Source organism: Rhamphochromis sp. 'chilingali' (genome assembly GCF_963969265.1).
Source record: "Rhamphochromis sp. 'chilingali' genome assembly, chromosome: 22".
NCBI classification, from domain to species: Eukaryota; Metazoa; Chordata; class Actinopteri; order Cichliformes; family Cichlidae; genus Rhamphochromis; species Rhamphochromis sp. 'chilingali'.
The window spans coordinates 25,628,726-25,648,410 of record NC_137950.1 but is presented as its reverse complement, the minus strand read 5'-3'; the positions used below and the strand labels follow the sequence as shown (position 1 = coordinate 25,648,410).

Here is a 19,685-nt window from a genome sequence, read left to right as displayed (position 1 = left end):
CATCAGAGCATGCTTTTCAGATACTAAAGAGAAACCTTTAGGCAGAGAAATCCACAAACAAGCAGTGACTAAAGGGCCTAGCAGTGCATCTCAAGGGAGGAAACAGACTTCAGATAGCCAATGGCTACAAAGGATTTTCATCCAAGTATTAGAAACAATCCTTCACCAATTACTTTTGAACCTCAAAATGTGGGCTATGTGTAAACATGGCTGTAATACTAAACAGTTAATGCAATACTTTTCCTAAACCCCTTTAAATAAACCTGAAAGTCAGCACTTCAATTACATATTGATTTAACATCCACAGTGATGGTGTAGAGAGGCGAAATAGCCAACAAGAAGTCACCATCCTAAGACTTTTTCCCTTGATTGTACACACCGTGAATAGAAATTAAATTAAAATGTTATTTCAATATCTTGAATTTATAAGAGCTGCAGTAAACATAAAATCCTGACAGTTTATTTTCCCTGTGCCAAAAAAATATAAAAACATTATCACTGTTTGAACTCTTTTTAATGACCAGTCTAGCATGCTATGCAGTTCTGAGAGAGGTTTTGGTATTAATATCAGAAAATGTAAATATCCCTGTAAACCATAATCTAAGAGGAACACTTAATCCTTCTTAGGTGAAGGACAACGATGTTTGCCAGTGGTCTGTGTGTACCTCCTCTTAGTGAAACACATTTGCATAATTGCAAACAACATTCTTTACAGTTTGCAGGCAGCAACTATATAAACTCAGTGTGCTGAAATAATGGCTAAATGAGGAGTAAACGAGATTTGTCTGCTCAAATCAGCATCAGAGGAGAAGGACAGGCGCTGGCAGCACTGCTCAGTTCATCAGCGCATGTCACAGCACATCCCGTCCGATTTATTGACAGATCAACTCAGATGTCTCTCAGCGTGCTGTGAGGTTTCCCAGTGAGGTACAGTGAGTCACAGGGCTATGACTGCTAATTCTTTAACTCACAGTGAATTTCCTCATGACAGATGGGAAAGGTGTCCGCCTGCTTGGTGGGGAATTCAGCAGATTCCAGCTGATGTATTAATAACATTTAGAGATGCTAAATCTTTATTTATAATTAACATAAATAAACATATCTTTTTAATGTTGGTAGACAAATCTATGGTACCAGTTAAAAAATAATACATCTTCCTCTTCTGATGTTAATGCATTTACAAGATGTTCACAAAACTTATTCTGATCTTGAGGTCCTTGAGGTCAAGTTCACTGACATTACACTTTCTTTTTGCCAAAGCCCACCCAAGCTGGTGGAAAAATCCTATTCAGTTATCACACTCCCAAGAAGATCGAAAGTCTTATCCTTCATTTTCAAGACAACAGGAACTTTTAAGAGTTGGATTCCTACTTTATTGAAAATAATAATGGCCCAAGTGACTTCATGTAGGTCTGTTTGCTCATAAGGAAGTGTTAAACCAGTGTGAGTTGTTTGTTTGAGTCACTTGTGATTTGCATACTTTATTTATTCTAATGTAATCAATAAATAGATTAAAATGTAAGAAATTCTTGCTCAAAAGTCTATATAGGACATCCAGGTGATGCTTAAAAAGTAGGTTTAAGCAATGCCATAACTATGACTGAATGCTGAAAAAAGACTGCCTGCAGCATGGCCCTTTTCACATGAAGTCCGCCATGTGGGTGGAAGCTGTTGTGGGGGCTGTGATCTCACAAAGGCAGCTTTTCCGCCAACCAATCCCTCACTTGCTGTTTGGACGCAAGCCCAGCCCCCCTTGGATCGCCCTCCTCTTTTCCTCTCTCGCTCTCACTGGTGTGTGTGTCATGCACATACACTCTCTCGCTCACATATACACACTTAGTGCTCCATGCTCAGTCATAGTAGGAATTTTCCACTCAGCAGCAGCAGGAGAACATTGCAGCCAGCTGTGCTGTCAATTGCAGTATATGCTCAAATCCCAAAGACTGTTTGCAGACATCCTTATACTCCCAACCAGCTTTTTCTGTCTTCCCTCATATGTATGGATACAGGCACGCACACAACTGTGGGGGCAGAAAAGCACATGGCGTGCTAGTGTGTTGATGTCTATTAGCAGCAAGACTCTAACCTACAAACTACGTATTGCAAGAATAACTAAAAAGAACTTTATGCAAAGATCAATGTGTGCTTTTTAACAGAAGAGTGAAGCAGAAGCATATAAATCCAACTACTGGGATCCAGAGGAGGCTGTTTCTTTCACTCTTTTCTAAACTCTCACCTTCTCAAGAATCTTTCATGGATCCCCTCCAACAACAGCACACTCTCCCTTTCTCCTTTTCTCGCTCCTCACAGTCTCTCCCTCTTTTGCGTCATCATCACTCACCATAGAAATCATGCGTAAGGACAGACATGCACATCTAGCATGTGTTCTGTTTACATTGGAGGGCTGTTATGTAAGTGAGAGCCCACCCACTTCCCTTCCCCCTTAGCCCATACGTTTCCCTGCTTCCTCTCAAATCAGTCAGGTGAGGACTGCTGACTGAGAGAATTGCCCTCAATCGGCCCCTAAATGAAAATATATGTACAATCTTGGAAGTCTACACCAGACAGAGAAAGCAGTGACGGGGGGAAATGAGGAGTTTGAGGAACATGTTTGATAAACATTGGTTGGATGTGCGTAAATGGACAAAGAGAAAAACAAATCGGTTCTCTATGAATCTTTGAATCCCCAGTCTGACACAGCAGATGGTGCAGCCTGTTTCCAAATACAGTTTTGTAAAATAGTATTTTCCCCCTTCTTTCCTTGCAGGTTTGTTTCAGTTCATCAAACAAATTGTAACATTAGATAAAGATAGCCCAAGTACACACAAAATGCAGTTTTTAAGTGATGGCTTCATTTGTTATGGGGAACAACTCCATCCAAACCTACCTGGCCCTATGTGAAAAAGTAACTTTTTCAAGCATGACCAGCCTGTTTAGGGTTCAGATCATTGTCCTGCTACATAACATGAACTGACGGCTGGACATCCCCGTCCAGTATTTTATGGTAGAGACCAGAATTCATCGCCCTTCAATTATGGCAAATTGCCCAGGTCCTGATAGATGCTGGAGCTATTTGTAACTTAGCTGCACCATAATCAGTAAAACGGATGTGCAATTTCCAGCAATGTGGCAACCACAACACCATAAAAAGTCAATGGCATTCAGCAAGTTAAAGTCAGCAGGTAAAATAACTGTTTGTGATGCAAAATGTGGAAGTCCCAAGTTAAACTTTTCTTAGTTTCAAGACAAGAGACCACCACTGACTGTCTGGACTGTCTGGAGTCAGCTTTTATGTCGTTGTACCAATACTCAAGTACATAAGACACTATATATGGTTGCTTCATAGTCTAGTGGTTAACATATTTGCTTTACAAATGAAAGGTTGTTGGTTTGATGCTAGTTGGAGACACAAATCCCTTTAGAGTTGTGTCAGAGGAAAGGCATCTGGCATAGAACTCTCTGAAGTCAAGCTATGTGGGCCTACTAACTGTTGTGACCCCTTGTGAAAAGAGAGCAGCCAAAAGTAGCTTTTATAGTATACTGTTTATGCTCTTGGTCATGGAACAGAATCCATGGCATGCAGTATATACAACAGTGCAACGTAAGCTTGCAGGACAGTTTTGTGTGTTTTGGTAGATATGGAGTAAGAGTCCCCTCACCACAGTACAGGGTTTGTGTCCCAATGATCCTAGGGGCTATGTTGCCTTTTGCCCCTGACAGTGTTTCCTGGGGCAAACTGGCCTGGTGGGGGGCCAGACAAAGAGTGATTTAGAGGACCCCCATGAAAAAGAAAAAATCATGGGACCAGTTTATCCTGCCCAGTATAGGGTTACCAGGGCACCACTCTGTAGCCAGGCCTGGGGATGTAGCTTGAGGGAGAGTGCCTGGTGGCTGGGCCTTAGCCCACGGGGTTCTGGGCATGTTCTATTGGAAGGATGCCCCAGGACACGCTGGAGAGATTAGATCTTGGTTAGGCTGCTGTCTCTGATAAGCAGGACACCATTGATGAGGAATTTACTCATTGCTATACCAAAAATATTTTGACATGAAGACATTCATGTTACAGAGCTTGGAAAACATTCTGGAAACAGCTATTTCATCTCTCCTTAAAGCACCTAAAATCACCAACAAACAATAGTTGAATAGTTGATAAATGATTGTAACAAGACTCCAGAGAGTTGCTGCACCTATTCACTAAGAAATAGTTACAGCACTTAACTTGCCCTGAAAGCATAAACTGTCATCTGAGTATTTAGATTAAACAAACAAGAGACATTGTGTTCGCTAACAAGTTTTAAATAGCAACAGCATCAACTGTATAAAAGATGGGTGTAGTCACTGTGAAGTTCCCGATTAGTGAAGTTCCTTAATGAAGCCCTAAGCTGACTTTTTGTTGTTGTTGCTGTTGTCATTGTTGGTGAGTGTGGTGCAGATCTGCATGAGAAGCAAGAACGCAGCAAAGTACATCCCCACATATCCGCAATGGGGACCGTCTTTGTCATATTCAGGACAACGTGAACCAGCACTAAGCCCATAGTCTTATGGGAGACAAGTGCCATTTTCCTATAACTTCTACACTACCTGAAATGTCATTGCAACTGGAGTAGTCGAAAAAAATGACAGTTTAAGGCAGTATCGCACTGACTTCACTTTTTAGATTTAGAAAGTGCACTCATCTCTTATATGAAGTTCGATAAATCGAGATGCTTTGAAATGTGGTTTATTAACATTTGATTCTAATTAATAAGCTTAGTAATAATTCAGATATGATTAATAAGCTATTTCTTGATCATACTCCATTGAATCATCATAGCAGTTCTGAGTCCCAGCGATGATTGGATTTTGGTAAGGATCTCTGTAGAGTCTAGATGTTGGTGCTGGTAAAGGTGAAGATGTAGGCTTGAATGAGGCTCTGAATGACCAGGGAGAGGTGGAAATGGGAAAAAGGGATGCACGAATGATACTCTTAAAAGCAGACTGACAGAAGAGTACTGAGATTACTGAAGCACACAGGAAAGAGGCTTATTGGCTCACAGAAGATGGGCAAGAAAAGGACTGGTTTAGAGTAATGGTGCCATTACTGATCCCATAAAGTCGATTCTGTCCATCTCGACATAACATTTTCAGTGTGAGAAGATGAAATGAAAACACTACGTCTACATGAACAAAATCATCTTTCTCAGATTTCCTTCCTTAAGCATGCACCAAGACATGGTGTCAGTACTGAATTTGAAAGCGTGTGAAAGAAGAAGCAATGTAAAGAATAGAGTTGTAGCCTGAACACACAGGATACCACACAGACGCATGATTACTGGTGTTCCTTACTGAACATACCCATTAGCTCACAAACTCCAGGCCTCGAGGGCCGGTGTCCTGCATGTTTTAGATGTCTCCTTGATCCAAACACAGCTGATTTAAAGGCTAAATTACCTCCTCAACTTATCCTGAAGTTCTCCAGAAGCCTGGTAATGACCTAATCATTTGATTCAGGTGTGTTGAAACAGGGTGATATCTAAAACCTGCAGCACACCGGCCCTCGAGGCCAGGAGTTTGACACCCATGCTTTAAAGTGAAGTAAGGGCTCTTTAGAAAAATAAGTGCCAACTGCATGTTTCAACATGACAATAGCATAGCATGCAAAGCCAGATGCAGATTTTCTGACCTCACCTCTATTCAGAAGCCTTGGGATGAATCAGAGCACTATGTGTTAGTGAGACTTTATCACCCTACCTCCATGCTCAACCTCGCTAATACTATTGTGGCAGAATCTGAGCCTGTCCCTGAAGATTGGAGGACATTGTTCCAGTAGATTAATGCCCATACCTTTGGAATGAGATCTTTTACAATCACACATCAGAATCAGAATCAGAATCAGAATGGGTTTATTGCCAGATGTTGAGGTTTACAACATTAGGAAATTTCTGCGGTGCTTCAGTGCAGACAATAAGAATTAAAGTGCTATGTAGAAAGAAAGATATGTGCATGAGATATACATGAGATATATACATGAGAATAAGAATTATGAGTGCTACGTAGAAAGATATATACATGAGTGCAGGTGGTGATCAGTGCCAAACATATATACATGAGAATAAGAATTAAGAGTGCTACGTTGAAAGATATATACATGAGTGCAGGTGATGATCAGTGCCAGACATGAAATGATGCAGTGACACAGCGTAGGGTCATGTGTTAGTGGCGGGGACAGTCATGTGGTTATTGTTCATGTGTCCAACAGCAGAGGGGAAGAAACTGTTCTTGTGGCGAGAGGTTCTGGTGCGAATGGACCGGAGCCTCCTGCCTGAGGGGAGCAGGTCAAACAGACTGTGTCCAGGGTGAGAAGGGTCAGCTGAGATCCGAGCTGCACGCCCCAGTGTCCTGGAGGTGTACAGGTCCTGCAGAGATGGGAGTCTGCAGCCAATCACCTTCTCAGCAGAGCGCACAACACGCTGCAGTCTCTGTTTGTCCCTGATAGTGGCTCCAGCGTACCACACGGTGATGGAGGAGGTGAGGATGGACTCGATGATTGCAGTGTAGAATTGCATCATCGTCCGTGTTGACAGGTTGAATTTCTTCAGCTGCCTCAGGAAGTACATCCTCTGCTGGGCTTTCTTGATGACGGAGGTGATGGTGGGCTCCCACTTCAGGTCCTGGGTGATGGTGGTACCCAGGAAGCGGAATGAGTCCACAGAGGTGATGGGGGTGTCAGTCAGGATGATGGGGGGGAGTGGGGCTGTGTTACATGGGTAACATTACATGGGTGTAATGTTCAGGTGTCCACACATTTCTGGCTGCGCTGTGTACATGCTTTGAACTTTTGGCAGCATAGACAGTACCAAAGAGATAAACAGTGAAATAAATTCCAGATTGCATTTTGAACAGTGTGAGAGTGGGAGAAACTGACTTGCAAAAGATCATGAGGGATTTATTAGGAAAGCAGACTGCTACAATGGGAGATTCTCCATAAGAATCCCTTTCTGACTAAGTCATACTACAGGAACAAATGGAAGGATGTGATGGCAGAAATGTCAAGTGAAGTAAAAGGAAAAAAAAAAGATCAAACATGAGTGAAATTCAGGACTCGTCTGACACGGCAAAACACATTGGGAGATAATGTTCTTTTCAAAAATGATAAAATGTCAGAAGTTATGTGGATGTTATGTGAAAACAAGGCTCTTAATCAGGATTAAAGTGGTGTGTGAAATAAGTAGTGTGTTTATGAATGGTAATGAGGATTGATTTTAATAAGGAGATTACAGGCGGGAGGCTTGTGAGGAGGGAGCCAACTAGACACCAACTGAGGGAAATGTGTAAACAGACAGATGGTGGTGGTGGTGGTGGTGGTGGTGGTGGTGGTGGTGGTGGTGTGTGTGTGTGTGTGTGTGTGTGTGTGTACTTGCATTACTTATATTGTGGGGACAGTTCAAGTCTCTGTAGCACAAAATATTACATTTCTTAGAGCGTGTTTGGTACATGTGTGACTGTAAGTCACACATGTACCAAACAACCGCTAACACATGTACTACAGGGTTAGCGGTTTGATCTCTGGTCCCACCCTGTGCCGAAGTGTCCTTGGGTAAAACTTAGAACTCCGGGTTTTTCCCAATGGTAAACGAGCAGCTTACATGGGAGCTCTGCCCCCTTTGGGGCGCATATGAGTGAGAATGAGAAACAAAGGGTTCTGCAGAGCGAAGCTGAGGTTTAAAAGAGCTATAAGACTGCAGGTGATTTATCAGTCATGAGATCAAAGCTGGGAGGTATCCAAGGAGTAGACGAGGAAGGTTATCTCCTGTGCAGTGCATACCTTAATTTATCATATAAACATAGCTTTTTGCAGTAAGTTAAGATGCAGGTGATACAACATACAGTCTTGATTTTCCTTGCACCTTTACCTCAGTGAAACGTTCTCAAGACTCCACAAGAGATAAAACAGTTAGCGGGTAAAGAACTATGAATCAGCGACAGTGGCAGAAACAAAAACAGAAGTAAAGTCATAGCGTGAAACTGCTTAAACGTTCACGATTGCACAGCGTGATTCATTACTAGAAACTGAATTCTTGCTGTTGCAAATCACTTTGCTTCTCATGACCCATACACATAGTTCAGCATACAGTGCATGTGGGTAATCTTTAAATTTTCATATGTGCGGTTGCTGAACATTTCATGCCAAATCACTGGTCGTTCATTTTCTAGCGGCCTCTGCTCTTGTGTAAAGATCTAACTGCAGAGAGTAGTTCCCACAAGCATTTGCAATTTCATGCAAATGCATTGGATGGGGATGAGGTAAGGGCTGCTTGCTACTTAAGCATAAAAAACCTTATCTTAATGGACTGGGTATGTGCATGATGTGCTGAAACAGAGGAGTGCCTTTACATTCTCTGGCCAAAACCATAAAAGTCAAGACGGCAACTATACCTGTCCACATACCATTAGTAGCAGGGTTGAGGCTTTCTTTTATCATTTCAAATACCCTGCACTCATCAGTGGCAATTAATTATTCATTGCACTGCAACGTTTTTTTTATGCAACAAGGCAACAACAGACATTTGTGTTTTGAAATGCATCCCAAGCTATGGCCCATCATCATAACATCACCCACTGGTTTTTGGATCTGCATTTCAAAGCCTCATCTTTAGGATTTTGCCCATTTTTTGTTGATATTTGTAGCCAGATGTGTTCATATTTACCTGTCATCATGCTGTATTTATTCATTTATGGGTGCAAAGAACAGCTATATACTAGAATTTCACTCACCAAAACGATGTACCAGATTCTTGTGATATTTGTACTAAAATGGGCCGAAAGAAGTTCACAACATAGAGAAAGGTTCACTGGTGAAAGGTTCACTTCAGTGCCTCAGATTAGTGGGGGTGAAGCACAGAAGACAATTGTCAGCTACAGCTCCCTGTGTCAGCACACCTGTCAGTCAAAACAGCCGCACCTAACTCATTACATACCAAATTCATTTATGGTGTTAGGTTCTAAACATGCTTTTTTTTAATGAAGCGAAGTTTAGATGCTTTAATAAAGGAGTCTATGGGCATTAACTTGCTTTCAGAGAAACCTCAATTGAACATAAGAGGGGCTGGTGCTGGCTTTATTTTTTCATTTCTCGCCACTTGAGAAGAAAGAACATAAAACATGAAAAAAAGTCAATTTATCATCTATATTGTGGCAAAAAATAACGTATTAAACATTTGCACGAATAAACCATATACAGTTTATAAAACAAGCACAAAAGGCAAAATAAGGAGGAAAGCATATGGGCTAAGAACTGGCAAACCTCTTGCAAACGACATGAAATGAAAACCCCACATGTGAAGACATCTGTGGTGGAGACGTTTCAATTCAAATTTATTGTGAGGGTTTTGAGTGCCATCGTGTGGCAAGTAGGAGCCAGACCTTGAACTCTACTAAGTGTTTCCGTAAAGGGCGGAAGGGGATGTTGCCCATATCCAATATGTCTGCCGGCGTCTACGTTGTGTGAACAAAAACAACTCGTGGACGATGGCAGACATCGGAGTCGACGAGCTATCGCAGCTCGAATATCTGTCTTTAGTGTCGAAAGTCTGCACGGAGCTTGACAACCACCTGGGAATAAATGACAAAGATTTAGGTACGTATTTTATGTCTTTAAAAATCGCCTTCTGCCAAAACTAGCTAGCTAGCTTATGCTAACTAGCGGTTGTTAGCAAACTAGCATCTGTATTTACTGTAAACATATGAGTTCTTTTTGGATGTATTGTGTCGTTTACTAGATTTAAAAAAACTTTACGTACTAATCATTCAATAAATTCGTTGTGGGTCACTTTTTAATGCTGGGATATAAACTTCGACAGTTATGAGTCTCATGTAGTTCTTCGTTAATGTGTTGTTTGTGGTTCCTTTATAGCTGAATTTGTCATCAGCCTTGCCGAAAAACAACCGAGCTTTGATGGATTCAAAGCACTTTTACTCGAAAATGGAGCCGAATTCACAGTAAGTTAGTCTCTACGAGTTGTTCATGAAGCTTATTGTTATTCAACTAAACATTAACGTTTTCTTCGCTTATTGTAGGATTCTCTCATCAGTAATCTGCTCAGGCTCATTCAGACGATGCGACCACCATCCAAAGCATCTACAAGTAAAGGTAAAGTAGTTAGGCTAACTGTAAACTGGGCAGCTAATGGTCCCAAGGACATATTTTACTCCTTAAAAGTGACATTTCTAACCGTGTGCTCCTCTTCCAGCATCCGAGTCTGTGGCTAAGCCGAAATCAGAAAAGGAAAAGCTGAGGGAGATGTTTCCTGCACTGTGTAGACCAAATGAGCCGGCACCGAAGGTGTGTGGCTTCATCACACTGACATGAAGCTGCAGTGTCCACATTATCTTTATTGCAAAACAAGCTTGTACACATGGGCGCTGTACAAAGAAACGATCTAAACACACACAGGGTGTCTTCTGTTGGCAATCAGGCTAAACGGTGTCACTAAGCTGGTTATCATTTTGATAAGTGAACCCAGGATTTTCCTTTTTGTGTTTACATGAAAGGGCTGGTGTTGGCAGTACAGCTAGGAGATGCAGCCTCAAAATTACAATATTTTAAGAAACTGCGATGATAATACAATATATACTGACAATATATACACAAAATACCAAATGTGGTATTGATGCTTGTAGGTAGGCAATAGAAACGTTGACCAATTTATGTTGACTGATTTTTGTTATACTGAACTTCGTAGGCTCTCCTGGATGAAGATGATGTTAAAGTAGCAGCTGATGCCATGAAGGAACTGGAAATGTTCATGCCCAGTGTCAGTGGGACAGAGTCCAAAGGGAGCAAGAACAGGTAAGACTCAAGTCACTGGTCACATTTCATTGTCATGTTGGGTTTATTTAAATCTCTGATACCTGTGCTCCAACTAGCAAACTTGCGACGGCTGTTTGAATTCAGGATATTATTGTTGTGTTTATTGTATTATGTATTTCTGGCTCTTCTCCTCTCGTAGATCAGAAAAAAACAGGCGAAGTCGCAGCAGAAGCAGAGAAAAAGACAGACACAGAGATCGAGACAGAGATCGGGAAAAGGACCGAAAGAGACGGCATCGTTCCAGATCCTATTCCAGATCCAGGTCACGCTCCAGAGACCGTGATCGGCATAGAGATAGAGATAGAGACCGTGGCAAGAGAAGAGACAAATCTTCCCGCTGGTCTGAGCGCTCACCTAGTCCGAGAAAAGACCAAGAGAGAGAGTCTGACCGCTGGAAGGACAAACACGTGGATCGCCCTCCACCTGAGGAACCTTCTGTTGGTGATATCTACAATGGAAAGGTTACCAGCATCATGCAGTTTGGATGCTTTGTTCAGCTTGAGGGACTCAGGTTAGTATAAGGTCGCAAACATTGTATAAATATACTTTCAGTTTTAAAGGGGTCTGCTGGTTACTAAAGATGTTTTCAGTGCATACTATTTAGAGATGTCTCCTCTTTTGTCCTGTCTCTTATTTCATTGTTAAAGTTGTCCATGATCATCTTCTCAATTTCTAGGAAGCGATGGGAGGGTCTGGTCCACATTTCTGAGCTGCGCAGGGAGGGTCGTGTGGCCAACGTGGCCGACGTTGTTAGCAAAGGCCAAAGAGTCAAAGTCAAGGTGCTCTCATTCACAGGGTCCAAGACCAGCCTCAGTATGAAGGTAAAAAAACAAAACATAACAGTGTGGTGCTCAGTTGATTTTAGAGTAGTAAGTAGAGATTTTCTGTGTTAAAGTGAAGGAAGTTTTCAGATGTCTTCCTTCTGATCCTGTCTGAAGAAATAAGATTTTTATCAAATAATTTGTGCTTAATTAATTTCACATTTATTATATTATAAATGTATGTATTTATTCATTCTGGTGAGTTTCAGCCAGTAGAACTAAATCAAATTTTCCTTGAGATTTTTCAGCTGTTGTATCTCAGCTCCAGGTACAGATAATGGAACGTTTTTATTTCCTCCTCTGTTTGCCAGGATGTAGACCAGGAGACGGGAGAAGACCTGAACCCCAACAGGAGGAGGAACGTTGGCCCCGACGGGGGGGAGGAAATTTCCATGAGGAATCCTGATCGGCCGAGCAACCTGAACCTCGGCCACGCGCCGGAGCTGGAACAGGATGACACACTGGAGCGCAAGAGGCTCACCAAAATCTCAGACCCAGAGAAGTGGGAGATCAAACAGGTGGGTTCACATTTGAAGTGGCTGAAGCTTCGTTTATGTCTGTGCGTCTATCTAATTTTAAAAGGTGTTTGTTAAAATCATCAGATGATTGCTGCCAATGTTTTGTCCAAAGAAGAATTTCCTGATTTTGATGATGAGACAGGCATCCTTCCTAAAGTTGATGATGAAGAGGGTAAGAAATTGTTTTGTCTATGACTCAACTGCTTTAATAAATGAGTAATTCAGGCTAGTAAAGGCACTTAATAAAACAGTCAAGTATTTAAACAATTTCAGTTTTTTAGCATTAAGCATAAATATTTAATACTATCTTGTATATTTGGGTTAGGGTTAGCTCTTGTTCATGTGAACCATGACTAAGTGTGACCTGATTGCTAACTGGTTGGTTTCATTTCATACAGATGAAGACTTGGAAATTGAGCTGGTTGAAGAGGAACCACCGTTTCTGAGAGGCCACACGAAGCAAAGCATGGACATGAGCCCTGTCAAGATTGTCAAGGTAACAGTAGAAGTTTGAGTGAAAGGAAAAAAAGAATAAACTAGGAGTAAATTTTCAAAAAATGATCAGGCCATAAAGTTTTCCAGCACCCTGCTGTGATTTATAAATTGAATTAATTATATTATAATTCTGGCGAAATATTCTTGTTTATATTTAATAGTTAAATTTAAGCATTTCGGCAGTCAAACAAACAGAACGTCCCTGGTTTGAATCCATTGGCCAGCTGGAGCCTTTCTGTAAGGAATTTGCATGTGTTTCCTGCTTGGGTTCTTTCTAGGTTCCTCCCAGTGGAACATGCAGATTAGGTCAATTGGTAATGCTGAGTTGGCTGTAGGTGTGAGTGGTTGTGTCAGCGCTGGGATATACTGGTGAACCTTTCCAACCAGCTTAACCACAGCCTTGAGCAAGAATGGTGAAAAAAGATGGATGAGTTTATAAATTTTTAATGTTATGAAGTAAATGAGTTTCTGTAATATATCACCATGGACTGATTCAGGAAAAGGCACAACTTGGTGCATAAAACACCATCTCCTGCAGATAGTGATCTTATAGTCAGAGCAATACAGTATGTGATTTAATTTGGATTTAAGGATTTATACGGTATTTAATTATGATCTCTTCCTGTGCTCTTCATAGAATCCAGATGGCTCGCTGTCCCAGGCAGCCATGATGCAGAGTGCTCTGGCAAAAGAGAGACGAGAACTGAAGCAGGCGGCGCGGGAAGCAGAGATGGACTCCATCCCCATGGGGCTGAACAAACACTGGGTTGACCCGCTGCCAGATGGTTAGAAATCTTTTGGACGTCCTCATTAAATCAGTTTTAAACTATTGCTAAATAGGAGTTTGTTGAGCAACACATCTGCAATCGTGACATGAGGAAGTATCTTAAATTGGGTTTTCAGATGTTATTGGACAATTTTTTATCTTTGCTTTTGGATAAGCTTTAAATTAATGTAGCACTGTAGCATGTATGCTAGCCCTGCTTATTAAAAACCACAGCCCAGACACGACACTTCCTCCATGCTGGCAGACAGCACCCCTCAGGCTTGCCGGTACTGGAGATAGTTATCTGGTTTCCTGCCGCCCCCCATCTGGCCGGAATAGTCTTGTCATGGTTTAGTGTGCCTGTGTGCCCTCCTTAAGCACAAGGTGGTCTAGATGGCTTCCACTGGTGGGCATTATTCTGCCAACCCAACAGAGATGTAGCTTAATATGCGGTCAAACTTGAGTTGTAAAGCTAGATATATTTCCTCTTCTCTCTTACAGTTGATGGTCGACAGATTGCCGCTAACATGAGAGGCATTGGCATGATGCCCAATGACATCCCAGAGTGGAAGAAACATGCGTTTGGAGGGAACAAGGCATCCTATGGAAAGAAGACCCAACTCTCTATCCTGGAGCAGAGAGAGAGCCTACCCATCTACAAGCTGAAAGAGCAGCTCATTCAGGTTCATTACAGTTTAAACTCAGTGGGAGAAATTTCTGAGATTTAGTTTCACGTTTCAAAAATTTGTTTCTAACTGAATCTATTCAAAGATGGCTGCAGGTTGTTAAACATCCTAGGCAGACGCTTTCACCTATAAATGGCCTTTAAAAAGAAAAGAAATGACTAAAATTGGACTTTGAAAGTTTAGATTGCTCAATCTGACTGTTGGGCTAATATGGTCATTTATAGTTTGAGCGTTTCAGGGTATGTTGTGTAATAAAAAACTTATGAAATACTAAAACATTCTCAGCCTAAAAACATCCTCAAAATACAAAAATCCACAAAGCTTCAGCCCAGTGGGGTGGAAATATTGACATGTGCAAGTCTAATAACAAATAGCTATCCTAAAGAGGATATTTTCACGTTTTTTCTAAGATTTAGCAATGACATTTTCAAGTTGATATGTAAAAGTTCTTAAAATGTTTTACATTAACTTGGTCCTTGATGTTGATGATTAGGTTAATTGAGCTTTTAGTAATGTTAATGACCAGATTTTTAGCTGGTGTCTTCTTTCTTCTGGTTCTGACTAAGTAAAATACAACACCCCCAATAAAAACTCTGTTATTCCCTCTAAAAAAAATAAACCCAAATAAGGATGGATGCTTTTTGTTTACCAGTTACTAACTGTTGCCGTGTCCTTGTTAATCTGTTGCAGGCTGTTCACGACAACCAGATCCTGATCGTCATTGGAGAGACGGGATCTGGAAAGACCACACAGATCACCCAGTACCTGGCAGAGGCTGGTTACACAGCCAGGGGGAAGATTGGCTGTACGCAGCCCCGTCGTGTGGCTGCCATGTCAGTGGCTAAGAGAGTCTCTGAGGAGTACGGTTGTTGTCTGGGACAAGAGGTTAGTTAAATATTTCTGATCTTGAGTAAAGTGCAATCGTGTTACAGTATATAATTACTGAGCACCTTTTGCACACTGCAGCTTTGCTTAATCTCATTGGGACTTATCTTTTTGTGTTTTCCAGGTGGGCTACACCATCCGTTTTGAGGATTGCACAAGTCCTGAGACTGTAATCAAGTACATGACAGACGGTATGTTATTGAGAGAGTGTTTGATTGACTCAGAGTTGGGTCAGTACGCCATTATCATGTTAGATGAAGCTCATGAGAGGACAATCCACACTGATGTTCTTTTTGGCCTCCTCAAGAAGGTAAGCAAAGGTTTCCTACATTTAATCTATGACTTAATGGAGAATCAGAGACAAAAGGGATTCTGAGTGTTTCTTCTTGTGTTTGTCAGACTGTACAGAAGCGCACAGACATGAAGCTTATTGTGACATCAGCTACACTGGATGCTGTGAAGTTCTCTCAGTATTTCTATGAAGCACCCATCTTCACCATTCCCGGCAGAACGTATCCAGTAGAGGTTCTTTACACCAAAGAACCTGAGACGGACTACCTGGATGCCAGCCTCATCACTGTCATGCAGATTCATCTGACTGAGCCTCCAGGTATGTTTTTTTTCTCTTTAAGTCATGAAAAATGGATGTTCTTTCCACCTTTGGACTCTAGTATCAGTCCATGTCATCCATCTTACTGTGACTCTTCCTTTGCAGGAGACATCCTGGTGTTTTTAACTGGACAGGAGGAGATCGACACAGCCTGTGAGATCCTTTATGAGCGAATGAAGTCTCTTGGGCCTGATGTTCCTGAGCTGATCATTCTGCCAGTTTATTCTGCCCTGCCCAGTGAGATGCAGACCAGAATCTTTGACCCAGCACCCCCAGGCAGCAGAAAGGTACTTTCAGTAAATCTTTAGAATCTATAGAAACATATAACATTCGTTTTGTTCAAAGATTACAATTTGTGTAACTGTCTGTCCCTTTTCATTTGTCTGTAGAACTAAAAGTTTGGTTCATTTAATATGTTTCAGTGATTTAGTCAGTGTGTTTAGTATTTTTGTGGCCTTATATTGACATGGGTAAAGTCAATTCCGGATATTTTGTTGCTTCAGAGCAAATATATAACGTCCTTTGTTCTTTCTCTCAGGTTGTCATCGCCACAAACATTGCAGAGACCTCTCTGACCATCGATGGAATCTATTATGTTGTAGATCCAGGCTTTGTCAAGCAGAAAGTGTACAACTCTAAGACTGGCATTGATCAGCTGGTGGTGACGCCAATCTCACAGGTACAGCGGTTTTGTGATGTACTTGATGTTGTAGCAAAGGAGGTCTTAGAGCCTCGCTGAAGGCATTAGTGTTTCAAAATGATTTAGTGTGACATAAAACTCTTTATTGTATTTGCTCCAGGCTCAGGCTAAGCAGAGGGCAGGTCGTGCCGGCAGAACAGGCCCTGGAAAGTGTTACAGGCTGTACACTGAGAGAGCCTACAGAGATGAGATGCTGACAACCAATGTACCTGAAATCCAGAGAACCAACTTGGCCAGCACTGTGCTGTCGCTGAAGGTAGGAGCTGTTGTCCTTCAGTTCTTATCATGCATAGGATGACATCCTGCGTTATTGAGAAGAAGAAATTAAACGAGTTAAAAAACAAACAAACAAAACAACTAACAGACAGGAGAAGTAAACTAGACCTCTGCTTTAACATTTCAGATCACTAACGTTCATATTAATATTTACTCCTCCAGGCAATGGGCATCAATGATCTGCTGTCTTTTGACTTCATGGACGCTCCTCCTATGGAGACTCTGATCACAGCCATGGAGCAGCTCTACACCTTAGGAGCTCTGGACGATGAAGGCTTACTCACACGACTGGGTCGAAGGGTAAGGATGTTTTTACCCAATGGTTTCTCTTTGCTGCAAAGAAGAGCAGATAAATCTACATGTAATCAGATTTATGTAGCTGTATTTTCTTTAACTTCTTGTCTTTCTGTTATTCTGATAAGACTTTTAATCTCCTGTGCGTTTGTGTCTGCTAGATGGCTGAGTTCCCTCTGGAGCCCATGTTGTGTAAGATGCTGATCATGTCCGTCCATCTGGGCTGCAGCGAAGAGATGCTCACAATCGTGTCGATGCTGTCTGTGCAGAATGTCTTTTACAGGCCTAAGGTATGCTTTGAACACCGTCCAGTCATTTCTACACATCTCATTCCTTATCTGTGTAAGCAGTCATGCAATGTGTTGTGGTAGCGCTTCCTTTGAATCAATGGAGCATTGAATCCACTACGGTTTAACTGCATTAAGTTGAGATCAAGGCCACTTTATACAGATTAGTGGATGTCCAGTGGAAATGAACACTTCTGGGAAATCTTTAGCAACCTCAGGACTTATTTACTTCAGATGTTTTTAGAAACATTTAAACTTGAAAATGCAAAGTTTCATAAAAACTTTACAAATGTTGAAAGTGGCTATGAGAGCTGCAGCTGAGTGTTTGTGATGTTTTTAACATTTTTATAGTAAAAGATTTTGAAATGTATTCTGAATTCAATGATTACCCCCCCATTTTTTGTGTTAAAGGACAAGCAGGCCTTGGCTGACCAGAAGAAGGCAAAGTTCCACCAACCTGAGGGCGATCACCTCACCCTGCTAGCTGTCTACAACTCCTGGAAGAACAACAAGTTCTCCAACCCCTGGTGCTACGAGAACTTCATCCAGGCTCGCTCCCTGCGCAGAGCCCAGGATATCCGCAAACAGATGCTGGGGATCATGGACAGGTACATTAGGGCCAAAATGTTAAATACTAAAAATCAAAAATCACTTTAAATGTTAACGGTAGCGCAAGAAATTATATTGCTTAGAAAGATTTAACATGTTCTTTTCTCTCTAGACATAAACTGGATGTAGTATCTTGTGGTAAAGCTACTGTGCGAGTCCAGAAAGCCATCTGCAGTGGTTTCTTCAGGAATGCGGCCAAAAAAGATCCTCAGGAGGGCTACAGAACCCTGATAGACCAGCAAGTTGTTTACATCCACCCCTCCAGTGCTCTGTTCAACCGGCAGCCTGAGTGGTATGTCAGCATTTCAGTTTTACTGTGCCACAGCGAAAGAGGAAGTAAATCTTTCTTGCAAGTTGGGCACTGTCTGATTTCTCAAATTCTTTGTCGACAGGGTTGTGTACCACGAGCTGGTGCTGACTACAAAGGAGTACATGCGTGAGGTGACCACCATCGACCCTCGCTGGCTGGTGGAGTTCGCACCTGCCTTCTTTAAAGTGTCCGACCCCACCCGCCTCAGCAAGCAGAAGAAACAGCAGCGCCTCGAGCCCCTGTACAACCGTTACGAAGAGCCCAACGCTTGGAGAATCTCACGCGCCTTCAGACGCCGATAATGTGTGTGACATCACAAACGCGCAACTCGGGTACTTGGACAGTAGTGGCAAAGTCGGACGTGTGGTCTCGTACCAGCACTGGGAAAACCCTGCAGGATGAAGGGTTTGCGTCACAGTTTGATTTGACGCTGCAGTCAGTCCTCCTTTCAGTTTTGTAAACAGTGTACATTTTCCACCAAAACTTACTGATCACATTTCTGTATTCGTCTTGACTTTTTGTTGTTGTTTTGTTTTTAAAAAAAATTGAGATGGGATGGGAATCTTGGTGTCAGTTGTTTTAGAAACACCAGAGGTATTTCCTTTGTTTAAGACTAGCAGGAAAAATTGGCGATTTTAATGTTCTGTTTGCAGATTTTGCAAAACAATTTATATTTATTTCTATTCTCTAAATTGTAACAGTAATATTGTACTGCAATGTTAAGTCTTAAGTAATGACCTAAAGGAAATCATAATGGGCTTTTATATTTTAACTAATCGACTGATGTCAGAGTAAAAGGATGGAAAAACATTTGTTTGATGTATTTTGTACAGGAATTGAGACTTTCACTTGTCGGTGTATCAAAGAATTACAGTGAAACTATGAAAACGTGTTCTCATTAAATACTGAATTTTCCTAAGCCTGTTGAGATTTTGTTGTCATCCATCCATTTTTATCCAGCTATCTGAAGTCGAGTCAGAGCTTTTTCCCTTCCTCCTGAGGGATGCCGAATGCCAGACAGATCTCTGGGTTAGGTGTGCCAGAAAAACATCCAATGGGAGTCATCCAGGAGAGGTCCTCATCAGATGCCCAAACCACCTTAGCTGATTTGTTTTGGATGGGAAGGTGGGGTGGCTGCTCTGAGCTTCCTCTGCATGTCCAAGTTACTCTTCCTGATCAGTTGGTAAATTAAAAGCTTTAACTTCTAGCTCAGCTTTCTCTTCACAACCATCAGTAACACCGCTGACTCGTAAGCTCTTCTTACGAAGGTAGAGAATGGTACACTGGAAATTTTCCTGAGGGGGAAAGTGTGGTATTGTAGCTAGGCACAAAGAGGAGAATAAAAATGAGCCAAAGAAGTTAATAGAAGAAAAACAATTACAGAAATTTGAATGAGGATGTTTAAAAATGCATGAAAAAGATCAATTTGATAACTTTGATGTTAAGGGTGGATATGCTAGGGATTAAGAATCAGCGGTGGTAACAAGCTAACAGGTAACCTAAGGACACCTAAGAAAATATATGAAAAGTCTTATATGAAGATGGAAACTCAAGATTTAAAACTTTAGGATGTTTACAA

The 19,685-nt window shown here is 41.6% G+C and overlaps 1 protein-coding gene across 1 annotated transcript; it reads left to right on the top strand.

The window, feature by feature from the left end:
• Positions 1 to 9,460: 9,460 nt before the first annotated feature.
• dhx8 (DEAH (Asp-Glu-Ala-His) box polypeptide 8) lies at positions 9,461 to 19,025 on the top strand (the record flags this gene model as incomplete). The annotated part of the gene is given in 24 exon segments (XM_080871995.1): positions 9,461 to 9,482; positions 9,485 to 9,616; positions 9,893 to 9,978; positions 10,057 to 10,129; positions 10,230 to 10,321; positions 10,722 to 10,828; positions 10,989 to 11,360; positions 11,526 to 11,670; positions 11,982 to 12,188; positions 12,273 to 12,360; positions 12,587 to 12,684; positions 13,321 to 13,468; positions 13,951 to 14,132; positions 14,826 to 15,020; positions 15,145 to 15,330; positions 15,420 to 15,630; positions 15,736 to 15,917; positions 16,169 to 16,309; positions 16,431 to 16,586; positions 16,769 to 16,906; positions 17,062 to 17,190; positions 17,599 to 17,795; positions 17,909 to 18,088; positions 18,189 to 19,025. Coding segments are annotated over 24 exon segments (3,687 nt in total). The 3' UTR covers positions 18,409 to 19,025.
• Positions 19,026 to 19,685: the final 660 nt, after the last annotated feature.